Source organism: Equus asinus, chromosome 21, assembly GCF_041296235.1.
Source record: "Equus asinus isolate D_3611 breed Donkey chromosome 21, EquAss-T2T_v2, whole genome shotgun sequence".
Lineage (NCBI taxonomy): Eukaryota > Metazoa > Chordata > Mammalia > Perissodactyla > Equidae > Equus > Equus asinus.
Window position 1 is genome coordinate 42303351 of NC_091810.1, and position 15692 is coordinate 42319042.

General features: G+C 40.3%; 1 protein-coding gene across 3 annotated transcripts in view; it reads left to right on the top strand.

Annotated features, from left to right (window-relative positions):
* The first annotated feature begins 629 nt into the window (after window positions 1-629).
* The window catches only part of DENND6A (DENN domain containing 6A), a 60954-nt gene continuing 45891 nt past the window's right edge, over window positions 630-15692 (top strand). Inside the window, exons 1-4 of one of the 3 annotated variants that reach the window (XM_044753979.2) lie at window positions 676-946; window positions 12261-12340; window positions 14957-14995; window positions 15082-15124. In XM_044753979.2, the coding sequence (XP_044609914.1) occupies window positions 12263-12340; window positions 14957-14995; window positions 15082-15124 (160 nt within the window). In that variant the 5' untranslated portion in view covers window positions 676-946; window positions 12261-12262. Of the gene's footprint in view, window positions 947-12260; window positions 12341-14956; window positions 14996-15081; window positions 15125-15692 lie in introns of all 3 variants that reach the window. The other 2 variants (XM_044753976.2, XM_044753977.2) reach the window with 2 other exon arrangements.

The following is a 15692-nucleotide window of genomic DNA, read 5'->3' on the forward strand; positions in this document are numbered from 1 at the left end:
GGTCAGGAGATGTGTGACTGTTCACTGAGTCATAGGCAACCAGGCCAAGAAAGGTGGGCGGGGCGTTGGTGGAGAGGACACAGCTGAGTGAAGGCACAGATCTCTGAATCAGCCAGAGGGTAAACTGAGCGAGTAAACTGTAATCAGGCATCGGAGCTGTAATAGTTGTTGGGCTGGTCATGTAACCGCTCAGAACCTCAGTTTCCTTATCTGTAAAAAGAAAGAAATAGTGATGTCGACCTATGTAGTATGATGTGAAGATTAAATGAGGTAATATTTGTAAAGTTCTTGCTTGGCACATTAATTTGGGATAGAGTAAGTGTTCAATAAACGTCTGCCACCGTCACCATTATGTTTTAATAATACCTTATAATTATGAACCGTGTCATTCCAAAAATAGTTCATTCCCTGGTCGTTCGACTGCGAAAGACGGTGCCCACCGTTTCAGTCTTGAAGAGCTTTAAGACAAGGAGGCCAGAGCGGGCTTCTCAATGCCTGAGATGCGCTGCCGCGACGTCCCCACTCGGGCGAGCAGGGCACAGGAGGACCTGCACTGAGCTGGGCTCCCAGGGTCACGTGCGCCGCGGCCCCGCCCCTGCCCAGCCCGTCCCCCGCGGCTGCGGCAGCGGCGGCTGCGCCTGCGCGGAGCCGAGCGCGCTCTGCGGCGCGGTTCGCGGTGGAGGCGGCGCGAACGGCGAGGGGGCGGCGGATGGCTCTCCCGGGCCTGGCAGGCTCGGGACTCAGCTCCCGCGGGCCGTTGGACGAGGCGGAGGCGGCTGCCGAGGAGCACGAGGCGCCGGCCGTGGTGGCGGCGGGCGCCCTGCCGCAGGACGATGAAGAGGACGAGGGCCGCGGCCGGGGCCTGCTGCGCTGGGACGGCTTCTCGGCCTGGCTGCACTGCGTGTGTGTGGTGGGCTTCGACCTGGAGCTGGGCCAAGCCGTGGAGGTGAGCCCGGCCGCATCTTGTCCCCGCGCCCCGCCCCAGGCCCCGCGCCGGGGTGTCCCCAAGCCGAGCGCGTGGCCCGCGGGTCGGCCGGCCCGGACCCCGGCCGCCGCGCATCGGGGCGTGGCCTGCCGCCCCTCCGCCGGGCAGGGCCGGGCTGCGGTCCACTGGCAGTTCCCGTGGGAGGACTGTGGGCTGCGGCGGGGGGTGAAAAGTTCTCTCTAGGCTCCTCCTAAGTACTTGTCGATGTTCGTGGTGGTGGTGTTTTCAACCCAGTGTCCTAGGCATAACGAAAATAGCGGTACTCAGAGAAGGCTGCAGGCAGGATGTTTGGGATTTTTTTTTCAAGAAGCGAACAATGCCTCTGACATATGGTGAACTCTAAGAGCCAAACGTCAACCAACTTTTTAGACTCATAGATTGTTTGGGTTACTTGCGGTAACTCTTAGAGCATTCCGCTGTGCCTGAGCCAAAATGCTTATTTCAGCATGCATTTTCTCCTTTTCCTCCTTTTGTTCCTCATTTCTGTTGTTTCTTGATGTTGCTTCTGAAACAGTTGGCCTGAAAGCTAATATCAAGGTGAACATAGGGGAAATGGTTTGCTCGTGAATCTGTCAAGTTTCCCACCTTTATGAGGCCTTATCGAAAGGTCTTCGAATCTTACCTATTCTTGACATTGTTTAAGGATCCCTTTCGTATCAAAAGATTGCTTGTCTTTATGTATACAAGAAAAACGTTACAGATGGAAGTGTGTTCAGAAGGTTTTGTTTGTTTTGGTGGCGATGACAGATTTTAATGAGCCATCTCATTCTGACTTTAGTGGCATAAGTTGCCTACAAAAATTGGCCAAGGAGGTATTTCTTAATGCGAAGTTACTGCTTTTGTATTCAACCTGTGTTCTATGTTTTAACATTATGTGGTTCGATACACATTAAGTTTCCACTAAGATCTAGGCATTATGCTGGTTGCTGGGCATACTGATGTGAACAGTATACTCTAACCTGTGTTTATAGATTGAGACTACAATTTAGAGGAGGACCAAGAATTAATCACGGTATCACATAGGGCCAAATGCAGTACCTGGCACCTAATGGTGTTCAATGAATACTTGTTGATATGGGCCCTGGTGGCATAATGGTTAAGTTTGCGCACTCTGCTTGGTTTGGATCCCTGTTGCAGACCTACACACTACTCATCAAGCCCTGCTGTGGCGGGGTGCCATATACAAAATAGAGGAGGATTGGCACAGATGTTAACTCAGGGCCAATCTGCCTCACATAGAAAAAAATACGTGTTGATAGAAGGAGTGAATACATGAACAGTTCTTTATCTTGCTGAGATAGGAACAACAGTTCCCAAAGACTTTGAAGAAGAGATTTATAAGCCATCTATCATTTACATTGGCATGTTAACCTGTGGGTATATGTATAGCAAAATACAATTTAGCCAGAAAGCATAGGATTGGGTTGTTGTAGTTGATTGCATTTTTAAATAGCAAAAGGAGATCCCTGTGGACTGTCGTCATATGGGACATGGTTTATAACATGAGTGTTTTTCTGACCAAATAAATACCACTTAGCATAGTTGAGGTGCTCTGACTGTGAATCATTAAAGGACTTATTTGAATTTCACTTCTCATAGTATATGCTGCTGTATAGAGTTTTCTTTAGGTCACTAGTTTTTAACCTTTTTTGCATCCTGGACCTTTTAAAAAATACGATGAACTCTGTGAACTCTCTCCATTAGGAAAATGCCTACTAATACAAAATTATGTATATGCTTCTGTGGACTCTGCGGGTTGTCTATGGCTTTTCCCCAGATTAAGAATCACTAATTTTAGAAGGTGTAGGTGGTGAAGATTCCCCAATAATGAATCTAGAGAAATAAATACGTTAAGTGAGATGCACCACAATTTAATTTTGTTTTGTTTTCCTGAGAAATGTAGAATATTACACCTTGCCACTTTTAAAATGAAGAAAAAGGAGGGGGCTGGCCCCGTGACCGAGTGGTTAAGTTGGCATGCTCTGCTTCCGTGGCCCAGGGTTTCACTGGTTCAAATCCTGGGCACGAACATGGCACCGCTCATCAAGCCATGCTGAGGCGGCATCCCACATGCCACAACTAGAAGGACCCACAACTAAAAATATGCAACTATTTACTGGGGGGCTTTGGGGAGAAAAAGAAAAAAAGGAACACAAATTAGTAATTAATGTAATAAAATAGCTGAAAAATATATTTCACTTCTGTATTATAGCCATATCCAGGTCAAAAATGGACTGGAGGATGGCTGAAATGGGACAAGAAGGTGAGTGTAGACTTGTGTTGGAGACGTGACATATAGTAGCCCCAGCCCTGCTTCCTATAATGCACAACCATGAGGACTCAATAGGGAAATTAATTGAAAAATAAGTAAAAAATTAAGTTTGGACAGTAATATCCTGGAATTCACCACCTGTCTTATCAAAAAGGCAGTCATTGAATCTTAGACTTGGGAGAGACTTAAGAGTCTATCCTGCCATGGCAGAAAGTACCGTTTGCAGATTTTAAACAAATGCATAAACGGTGCCGCTTATTTAAGCTTAAATCCGTACTACAGAGACAGTGTAGTATACTGATCAAGAACTCAGACTCTAGAGTTGGACTGCCTAGGGTTGAATATATGTGACTTTGGGCACGTAGCTTAGCTTGTCTGAGCCTCACATTCTTCCTCTGTAACAGGATAACAGAACCTATATCATGGCCTCGTTGTGAGAGATTAGATAAGTTAATATTGGTGAAGCATTTGGAACAGTGCCTGGGACCCAGTAAGACCTATGTATTTGGGAAGCATTGACATTCCCTTTTTTGTTTTCAATGGTGAGAACCCTTAACTTTTGTTTTGTGAATATACGGCCTTTGGATCTTAGTTTTCTCACTAGAAAATGAAGTTGAGGGGCTGGCCCAGTGGCCGAGTGGTTAAAGTTCTGCACCCTTGGCTTTGGCGGCCCACGTTCACAGGTTCGGATCCCAGAGGCGGACCTACTCCACTTGTCGGCCATGCTGTGGAGGCATCCCACATGCAGGCACTGGAGGAAGATTGGCGCAGATGTTAGCTCAGGGCAAATCTTCCTCACCAAAAAAAAAAAGAGAGAGAAAATTAAGTTGAGGTGCTAGAATCTACTTTTTTTTAAGTGGGGGAACTTTTTTCCCAGTGTAAATAAAAATCTAATGTGGTACCTCACTGGCTGATCTGGTTGAAATGGGGCCTGTGTGTGTATATTTGGTTGTAGACCACTGAAACTAAGCTATAGCTCAAGCAGAAAGGGAGAACTTGCTGTAAGACCACAGAGGTGTTTCAAGATATCCAAGGTACAAACCTAGCGGGGCTTCAGAAAATGGCTAGAGCCCAGAACCAGGGAAGTCTCTTGTTGATGCTCTTGTTTTATGGATTTTGTTCATGCTTCATGCTCCCTGCCAATTGAGTTCCTCTGCTTCTGTGATCTTTATGGTAGAGAAGTTGGCAGTGAATGTCACTCTCATTCCAAATACCAGAGGAAGATACTCAGGCCTGGTTTGGGGCAGATTCTCACTCTCATACAGTCAGCTGAAGATTTGGGTCGTTGGGGGAGTGGTCTTTTGGGGGCCGTGTCCTAAGTGAAGGGGGTCTTTTGATCTGGGAAGAGACTGCAAAAGGTGTTAACTGTGGGAGGTGTGCTCAGTGTCTTCATTTTCCCCTGAGAGGTGGTCTTAAAGCATTACCATGTAATACAAGTGTTCTCTGGAACAAGGTTGGAAATCCCCTGGATTTTATGTACTCTATGTCATTTCTAGCTCTGAAATTACCTGATTATATAGTAAAGCCTTAATCTTCTGAATCCAAAATTGCCTCATTTATTCAGTTTTTTTTCCTGATTAACAATGGTTGCTCCTTGCTGTAAACTTGGCAAGAAAGAAAAAAACACCACTCATAATTATACTCAGAGACAAATACTATTAATATTTGGCATTTTGTTAATGCTTTTTTTCTTAACATAACTTCTTATCAGTCAAGGATTAATTTGATGGTTGGAATAGAAACTCTCTCAAATAAATTTCAGTAAAGAGAGATTGATTGTAGGGGTCTCTTGGAACCCAGTTGCAGGAAGCAGGGGTGAACCTCCTGGGATTTGGAAAGCCCCAGACTTTTGCCTCTGTCCCTCCCGAGCTGTGTGGTCTTTTGTCTCTGCTTCTCTTTGCATGTCTATTCTGTTCTCCATGCAGAGGCTGGTTTCCCCTGCCAGAGTCTCAGTTTCCTCTCCCCCACTTCACTTGACTTTGGGTTACTGTGGTACTGATTTTAGCCAAATTCTACTTTTGCAGATTCTGGAACCAGGCTGAAGCTTAAGTCGGATACTGAAATTTCTGATCGGCTCAGCATGGGTCAGGCACTCCCTTTTGTTCTTTCAGCTGTGGTTAGGAGACAGGGTTTCCCTAACAGTAGTGGCCATTAGGCTCCCCCTGTAAAAGGAGGCGGGGACCCTGTTCCAAAGCGTGGGCTGGGCAGCAGTCTCCAAAACAGGTCTACTGTAAGAGTCTGCTTTGATTGGTAAACATTCTTGTAAACAGTGTGCCAGATCACTAAAGACTCTTCGTAAATATAATTTTATGGACCATAATCTAACCATTTTCCTTAATTTGGGTATTTAGTAGTTTCCTTTATTCCCCCTTCACATTGTAGAGTTATTTGATGCTTGTATACACATCTTAGAGATGCTCTGCATTTTTGAGGGCCTTTAAATCATGTGAACTCAGAGAATGTCATCAGAGGTTGCCATTTCTGTAATTTGAAGTCACCTCCTGAAGCTCTGCAGTCCTTGATTTTATAAGAATTGAGGCATCATTGGTGGCTTTCCCCCTCTTGAAGGCTATGACCTATCAACTTTTGGGACAGAATTTCAACCTGTGAAAAGAGCATAAGCTTTGGGGTTTTGAACATCAACTAATTGTCTGATATGGGGCCAGTTTCTTCAATTCTCTGAGTCTCATTTTCCTCAACTATAAAATGGAGGAAATAATATCCTGAGAGTGTTGTTGGAGGTTTGAAGTGAGATAATGTGTGTAAGAATTAATGCCTGTCATTAATGCATGCCCAGTATGGTAGTCCCTTTTTATAGATAGTGAACTTGTATGTTCAATAATCAATGTGGGACTCTTTTTGGCTATTGCCTCAATCCTATTATTTTGCCTTAAATTGATTAAAATATGTATATATACAGCTTTGGATGTGAATCACAAGCATTTAAAGCACTCCCTGAGAATCAAGTTTATTAGATTTCATTTTGCGGGTAATCTATGGCGTAGCCTATTTGTATGTACGTATGGTTTGTATTTCACCTCTTACTGAAAAGAATTTCAGGCCAGTTAAATTATGTATAAAAAGCAGGACAGTTTATCATGAATATATTGTGTCATAGATATCATTCAGATTAGTGATTCCCCTGTCCCCCTCCCCTGTTTTTAAGCAAATTGAAGATAAAGCTCTGCTCTGGGGTGAAGGCAAACTTTTATGACCCCCCCCCCCCTTTTTTTTTTGCTGAGGAGGACTTGCCCCTAGCTAATATCCATTAAAACTAACATTGGTTACCAGTCTTCCTCTTTTTGTATGTGAGCCACTGCCACATCACGGCCACTGACAAATGCATGGTGTAGGTCTCTGCCCAGGAACTGGCACATTGAAGTGGAGCGTGCTGAACTTAACCACTAGGCTACTGGAGCTGGCCCATTTTTATGCCATTTTTTAAAGAGTGGTTTTAGCAAAATTGACTCTCCTTTCTTTCCCACTTCTGCTTTTTTGAGTCACTGCTGGGTGGAGGCTAGAGTAGTCACCATAGTTTTCTTTATCTTAGCAAAGTTCCTTTTTATTTTTCTGAGAGGCATAAAGGCCGTTGTTTCCTTTGTTTCTTTCCCCCTTAAACTGGGTCATCCATAGCCTCAGTGTTGATCCTCAGCAGGTTTACTGTGTTTTTGTTTCTGTCTTGTTTTCGTTTTTTTTTTTTGAGGAAGATTAGCCCTGAGCTAACATCTGCTGCCAATCCTCCTCTTTTTGCTGAGGAAGACTGGCCCTGAGCTAACATCCGTGCCCATCTTCCTCCACGTTTTTTTTTTTAAAGATTTTATTTTTTTCCTTTTTCTCCCCAAAGCCCCCCAGTACATAGTTGTATATTCTTCGTTGTAGGTCCTTCCAGCTGTGGCATGTGGGATGCCGCCTCAGTGTGCTTGGATGAGCAGTGCCATGTCCGTGCCCAGGATTCGAACCAACGAAACACTGGGCTGCCTGCAGTGGAGCGCTTGAACCTAACCACTCAGCCATGGGGCCAGCCCCAGTTTTCCTCCACTTTTTATATGTGGGACGCCTACCACAGCATAGCTTGACAAGCAGTGCCATGTCTGCATCTGGGATCTGAACCAGTGAACCCTGGGCCGCCGAAGCAGAACGGGCAAACCTAACTGCTGTGCCACTGGGCTGGCCCCAACTACTGTTTTAATCGAAATGGGTGTTACGTGTAATTGTGTGTTGCTGTACTGTCTTATTGAGACATTTATTCAGCAGATATTTATTGGGCAACTACCATGTCCAGACACTGGTATGTTCTGGAGATAAAGTCCTGATCATTCCTCCCTTCATTGAATTTACAATCTAGAAGGGAAGGTAGTCCATTAAACAGTGAGTGCGTGATAAGAGGATTTGCAAGGTACTATTAATGGCCTTTCGATTTCCTTGTGAACTAGTAGCACTTTATAGTAGCTTGATGTCATTCTATGATTTGAGATTTAAAACCCTGGTGACCTCTTGAGCTTATTAGGTGCCCAGATTTTACAAGGCTTCTTTGGTGTTATTAATCTCTGATTTGATTATGAAATTATGTAATCCCAATCTGGGACATTCTCCTATCTGGTTAGTCCATTCATAGACGTTTTATGTTTGTATTTACTGTGATGAATGATGTGAAACATGGACAATTGTATCTAAACTTTACTCTTTTTGTTGAGAGAAATGCCTCACTGTCCATTCCATGTTCACACTGATCAAGTTTTCTAGTAGCATAATTTAGATTAGATCTTGAGTGAGCCAGAATCTTAGTTGGAGGCTCAGCCTATCTTGATACTGTGATGTCAGGCTATTTTTTCCACTTTTTGAAATAACTGAACATTTTTATTGAAGTATAACATACACATAGAAAAGTATACAAATCCTAAGTCTATAGTTTGGTGAATTTTCATAAAGTGGCTTTATCATGTCACTACCATGGAGATCAAGAAACAATATTAGCCCTGCCCCAGAAATTTCCCTTATGCCCTCTTTCAGTTGTGACCTATCCTTTTTTCCCCCAGCCCCTGGCAATAACTAACCTACTTTCTGTCTCTATGGAGTCTCCTGTTCTGTACATTTCATATGAATAGAATCATTTAACATGTGGCTTTTTGTGTCCGGCTTTTTTCACTTAGTATAATGTTCTTAAGGTTCATCCATGTTGTGCTATGTGTGTGTGTGTGTGTGTGTGTGTATCTCAGTACTTCATTCCTTTTTATGGCTGAATTTATATCATTATATGGGCATATCACATTTTGTTTATCCATTCATCATTTGATAGAAATTTAGATTGTTTCCACTTCTGGGCTGTTTTGAATAATGCTGCTGTGAACATTCATGTGCAAGTTTTTGTGTGAACATATGTTTTCACTTCTCTTAGACATATACCTAGGAGTGAGATTGCTGGGTCATACTTCACTCTATGTTTAATTTTTTGAGAAATTTCTAAACTGTTTTCCAGTATGGCTGCATTTTCACATTTCCATTGGTAGTGTATGAGGGTTCTAATTTCTCCATATCCTTCTCAGCACTTGTTATTGTCTGTCCTTTTGACTATAGCTATCTTAGTGGGTATGAGGTGGTATCTTACTGTAATTTTATTTGCATTTCTATAATGACTCTTGATGTTAAGTATCTTTTCATGAGGTTATTGGCCCTTTGTATATCTTTTTTGGAGAAATGTCTAATCGAATCCTTTGCCCATTTGAACATTGGGTTATTTTACTTTTATTGTTGAATTGTAAGAGTTCTTTCTATATTCTGTATACTAGACCCCTTAGCAGATGTGTGTATTTTCTCCCATTCTGCAGATTGTCTTCACTTTCTTGGTAGAGTTCTTTGAAGCACAAAAGTTTTAAATTTTGATGAAGTCCAGTTTATGTTTTCTTTGGTTGGTTGTGCTTTTGGTATCTGAGAAATCATTGCCTAATCCATGGTCATAAAGATTTATGTTTTCTTTGGTTGGTTGTGCTTTTGGTATCTGAGAAATCATTGCCTAATCCATGGTCATAAAGATTTATTCGTATGTTTTCTTCTAAGAGTTTCATAATTTAACTCTTACACTTGGATGTTTGATCTACTTTGGGTTACCTTTTGTACAATATGAAGTAGAGGTTTTACTTTTTTTTTTTTGATTTCATAATAGTTTACAACATGGTGAAATTTCAGTTGTACATTATTGTTGGTCCGTCACCATGTAAGTGCTCCCCTTCGCCCTTTGTTCGCACCCCCAGCCCCCTTTTCCCTGGTAACCACTGACTGAACTGTTCTCTGTCTTTTTTTTTTTCTTTAAAATTTTATTTTTTCCTTTTTCTCCCCAAAGCCCCCCTGGTACATAGTTGTATATTCTTAGTTGTGGGTCCTTCTAGTTGTGGCATGTGGGATGCTGCCTCAGCGTGGTTTGATGAGCAGTGCCATGTCCGCACCCAGGATTCGAACCAACGAAACACTGGGCCGCCTGCAGGGGAGCTCGCCAACTTAACCACTCTGCCACGGGGCCAGCCCCTGAACTGTTCTCTTTGTCCATGTGTTTGTTTATCTCCCACATGTGAGTGAAATCTTATGGTGTTTGTCTTTCTCAATCTGGCTTATTTTACCTAACATAATACCTTCCAGGTCTATCCATGTTGTTGCAAATGGGATGATTTTTTCTTTTTTTATGGCTGAGTAGTATTCCATTGTACATAAATACTACATCGTCTTTATGCAGTCATTGCTTGATGGGCACATGGATTGCTTCCATGTCTTGGCTGTTGTGAATAATGCTGCAGTGAGCATAGGGGTGCATAGGTCACTTGGGATTGTTGATTGGTTTTACTTTTTTTTACACCTCATTTTGAGATAACTTTAAACTTACATAGAGTTGAAAAAGTAATTCATTCAGCTTCCTCTAAAGTTAACATTTTACATAAACATAGTACAATAATCGAAAGTAAGAATATAACATTGGTATAATACTATTTACTAAACAACAGAAGTTATTCAGATTTCACCAGTTTTTCTACTAATGTCCTTTCTCTGTTTCAGGATCCAATTCAGGTTCTTACATTGCATATAGGTGTCATATCTCCAAAGTTCTCTCCAGTCTGTGGAAGTTCCTTACTCTTTTCTCTTATTTCATGACCTTGACACTTTGGAAGTGTACTGAACAGATATTTTTTAGTATGTCTGTCAATTGGGTTTTTCTGGTGAGTTCTCATGATTAGTCTGAGGTTATGCTAAGAGTATCCCAGCTGTGATGTGCCCTTCTCAGTGCATAATATCAGGGAGTACATGATCCTAAAATGTCTTATTATTGGTGATTTTAACCTTGATCACTTGGTTAAGATGATGTCTATCAGGTTTATCCACTGTAAAGTTACTATTTTTCTCTTTGTAATTAATAAATATTTATTTTGTTTGAGATACTTTGAGACTGTGCAGTATCCTGTTTCTCAAACTTTGCCTGCTAATTTCAGCATCCATAGGTGGATCTTTCCTGCAGTATTTATTACTCTAGTGTTCTAATAATGATTTTCTATTTTCCTTATTCCTTCTACATTTATTAGTTGGAATTCTTTTATAAGGAAAATTTGTCCCTTCTCTCCCATCCATCCATCTATCCATCCATCTGTCTGTCTGTCTAACAGTATGGACTCAAGGATACTTATTTTATTATTCAGGTTATAATCTAGTATTATCGTTATTTATTTTGTTGATCAAATTTTTTCAGCTTTGAGCATTGGCACCTTTTTTTAGGTTGGGTCCTTTGTCCTTTAGATATGCCCTTATCTTTTTTTTTTGAATACTTCCTTTCTTTCTGGTACCACAAGATGCACCAGCCTCATCTTATATTTTTTCCTGTCCCAATCCTGTAATCAGCCACCTCTCCAAGGAGCCCTGATTCTTTTTACTGCAGAATGGTATTTAGCAATCAACATCTGAGTATTAGGTGTACTCATTGCTACTGGGGTGTCATTGCTTTAATTTTTGTATTAAAAAGTCTTTTAAAAGCGATATTGTATTTAATATATCTTAAAATGTTTTTCAGTCAACTTTTAAAAAATTACATGAGATATAACCACTTAAAAAATATAGACTTGTTTTTTTGCCTGTAAACAGTTTCCCTTTTCACTTTGAAATGCACATTATTGTCTAGTCATTGAAGACATAATTCTCATTGGGTTTAGAATTCATCCTCTCTTTAAGGTAATAATGATGTTTTTATGTGAGTTAATGTTTATATAGGAGATCAAGGCAGATGTTTCTGGGGAAATGTAGTCTCTGCTAGGCCTGGGACACTAGGTGGTATTGTGCATTGGAGACAGACACTGAGTCACATGGCAAGAGGCAGGCACTTATTCACGCACAGCTAGGGTGTGTGGCAGACATGAATTTTTGCCATGTCCAAGTGATGATAGCAGTAAGTTAACTGATATTCCTGATTTTCCTCTTCCTGGGACCGTGATTACTCCCACACTGAAGTGGGAATGTTGGGGTTATGCGGGGGCAAGTGGCAGACATACCTTTGAAGAGAATAGCTCCATTTAAAATGCTTTGTAATGTTTTTTCCCAGGATAGTCATGTGTCACTTAATGATGGGGATATGTTCTGAGGAATGCTCTGTTAGGTGATTTTGTTGTTGTGCAAACATCATCGACTATACTCACACAAACCTAGATGGTATAGCCTACTGTACACCTAGGCTGTATGGTACCAATCTTATGGAACCACTGTTGTGTGTGCAGTCCGTCATTGACCAAAACGTTGTTATGCAGCGCATGACCATGTATATGCTAATATTTTTGTGAGGCACATTTTTTCCTATCATATTGTGATGTGAAATATTTATGCTATGTTATCATTTTTAGGCCTTAATAATTATATCAAATAAAATGTAGTTTTTTCTTAGCCACCTCTCCTTTGTTATAACATGGGAGATCTAAACATAGGTAACAGAACCAGGGTGACATTAGCTGATGTTCTCTGTCCCCCTTTGATGCCTCCCAGGAATGCCAGTGTCCTGGGGGACAGAGATACCTGGACTTGAGCTGTGGAGAGAGGAAACTTCAAGTGAGAGGCATCTCCAGGTACTGGGGCCAATCTGTAGTTGATTGATTCCTGCATAGGTATCAGGAGCTAGCTGACTAAACTAACAGTGATTGCCCAAAGTTATATTTAAACTTTTTTTTTTCAAAATAAAGTATATACATAGATAATAGTTCCAGTAACTGGCAATCTGTGCAGTTCGAGCTAACTTGGTAATGGTTACTTTTCTTCCTTTTGTTTTTTAAATAGGGAGTTTAAGGTTTTAGAATTAAGTATGGATTTTTCTGATCCTAAGTACAGTGTGGTCATTTAGATAGTTGTAGCATATAAATATGCATTGTTTCTTTTTGTGTATCATATCTATTCCAAAATAAAACACTGAGTAGTCCTAACAGTACATTAAAATGAAATTCTAGAATGGTGTTTGACAGTCTAGTACAATCAGAGTTTTTAAAAGGCAAATTTGATAGGTTTTGTAATTCTTATATCCTTTTAGCTTACTTAAGTATCTATAGCATATATAAGCCCCTTAAATACACATGTATACACGTATGTTATATATATTTAAGTTATTCATATATATGGGTAAAATATACTGACACTTTTTTCTGTATTATCATGCTGGTATTTTAAACCATGGGACACCAAAATCCAAAGGAACCACTGTGATGTCTTTGTGTAACAGGAAGTGAAACTTTCTGTATTTGCTTTTGATTTGATATTTTAATTGCAGAAATGAAAATCTGAAGGGCACTCACATAAAACTGATTTTAGAGTCTGAAATTAAGCTATTAGAGGCCACTAAACTTACCAATATGTTTTAGACCAGCAAATTCCAGGGTGACTTAGATGTTAGGAGATTTTCATAAAATATGGCTAAATAGTTTATCAGTTTGCCATTTCTACTTTAAATGTGGCAAGGTAAAATGGTCTCAAGGTGAGGCAGGGGAGCTTTGTGTACACATAAAGAAGAATTACATATTATTAAATACTGAGTTGTTGAATATAACTAATTTGAGGGTATATCCACTGATTGAAGAGATTTTTTTTAGCGTCTACTATGCACAAGCGACTGTTCAGGTGTCAAGATAAAGAGTGGTGAACAAAACAGACCAGGTTCTTGCCTTCATGAATTGTGGAGACAGAGGTTAAGTCAGGTTGGTCAGAACATGGGATGCAAAGCAGAGTAAGTAGAGAGAATATTGGCTTTGCTGTCATTTTCTGTTCCAGGAATGGTGGGTGGTTTTCATGTAACATACAGCTCTGTAGATTCTTCCCATAGCCCTAGATTGAGAGGGATCGTGTGCAACATTATGACTAGGGGAGAAACAGGGCTGTGATTGCGCGTTAATGATTGCTACTGTGGGTGGAGTGAGGAACAACGGCTTATATACTTGGGAATCAGGCAGACCTAGGTTTAAATCCCAGCTCTGGCAGTTAGTAGACAAATTTTGGGAGAGTTATTTAACTACTGTGAACTTGTCCACTCTTCTGTAAAGATGCGGAGAATTGACAGAGTTGTGAAAATTAAAAACTCCAGACAATATTTATTCTCCCCATGTTTTTTCTTGCCTTATTTTTACTTATGTGTAAAATGGGGATACCGCTGTTAGCTTTGTGTATTCTCATGGAAACTAAATAAATGAAATATGTGAAACTACTTCAATACGGTTTATGATGTGATATTACTATATGTTATTTCTGGAAATGGAAGATTTTCAGGCTCTTAGGCAGCTCTGGGGAATGGAAGAGCTCAGATTCTTCTAGAAGTGGGAAGTCTTGGATACCCACATTAGCAACCTAACTAATATAATTTAGCTACTCTTTTCTCTCTTCTTTGTTATCAGCTGATAGCTAACCTGCTGCTCCTAATACCGTTTCTTCTTCACATTCCCAGGAGAATCTGGATTGGCCTTTTTGAGCACTGGGCAGTTTTGGGCAGAATTTTCACACCTACCCGCATCTAGGCAGTTGGTTGATTGACCTCTAGAGTGGGTCCCCTTGGGTCTGGTGTTTACCAGTGCTTGTTCCAACAGTAGCTGTTCTGTCTCAGTTGCTTCCTTTGCAGGGGCTGTGGGGCAGAGGTTTCCCTCAGAAGGTGGCTGTGGTCACTGCAAGCACTAAACCAACCTGTCTAGGAAAATGCAATGATTGTTTAAAGGTATTGCAGGCAATCAAGATAGGCTTTATGGTGAGAGATGGCCTTTGAGATTTCTTAAACTGCAGATAATTATTTTTTCGTTTTCCGTTTTCTTTTAATAAGTAGTTAGTGATTTGTATTACTTCTTGGAATCAATTGAAAATTATTATTTCTTGAAGTAGCTCCCAGCTGATGTATCAAGTTCTCTTTAGATTTTCAGCTTCTAAAGAAAAGATTCAATAAACTTTGAGTTATTAGTAATTTAGTTGGTAAATTATTCTTGATAACTCAAGATTTCACCAAGTTTTAGAGATAACTTTGACTCAAATTTTTTTTTTTGCCTAATGTAAATCCTACTCAGTTCTCCCACCTTCTCGTAGATTTCATTGTTAAAGTTTGTGAACTGTTTCTTAAAACTATTTGACCACAACCAACTAGTATTTTAGAAGTACCTAATAATGTTTGTAATATACGCTCAATGTCTTTGTCTAAGAAAATTTAACTCTTTTTCTTGCAGGTAATTTATCCTCAACATTCCAAACTTACTGATAAAGAGGTAAGTAAAAATATTGCTCTATTGTACTTCTGTTTGTTTTTATTGGTGTGTTTGTCAGCATATATAGCTTTTGTTTTCTTTTTCAGAAAACCAATATTTGCTATTTGTCTTTTCCAGATTCAAATTCAGGTAACTATTTTTTCATGTCATTTTTCTGTTGAATCTCATATGAAGAATACTGATTATACTCTTAATATGTGAAAATCGATTGAAATAGCATTTAGAATAAAAACTCAATTTAGTCTAACAGATCAGTGATTTTGGTTAGTTCTATTTGGTTATTCATTAATAAAGCATTAGTTTTATTAATGCCTAGTCATGTCTTGTTGATTTCAGTTGGTTCAACTTTTAGAATAGCTGTTATGTTGTAATGAGGTAAAACATCTTGGAGCAATAAACTGTTGAAATAGTAAAAAGATTGATAATCAGCGACGTTGGTATGTTTGAAGAATTATAGTAAGTAGTTTACTTTTAGTTCAGGATTTGGGAGCTTGCCAAGAACTATAAAGGCAGTGAGTTTAAAAAGAAAAATGGTGAATCTGGCTATGAAGCATGGCCATCAATTACTTGCGATAATTTATATGAGTTAATATATGTAAAGCACTTGGAATAGTGCTTGGGATATAGAACACACCATATAACTGTTGGCTGTTATTATTAAGCTTGTTTTCTGCTGGTCTCTTTCAAATTCTCCCTT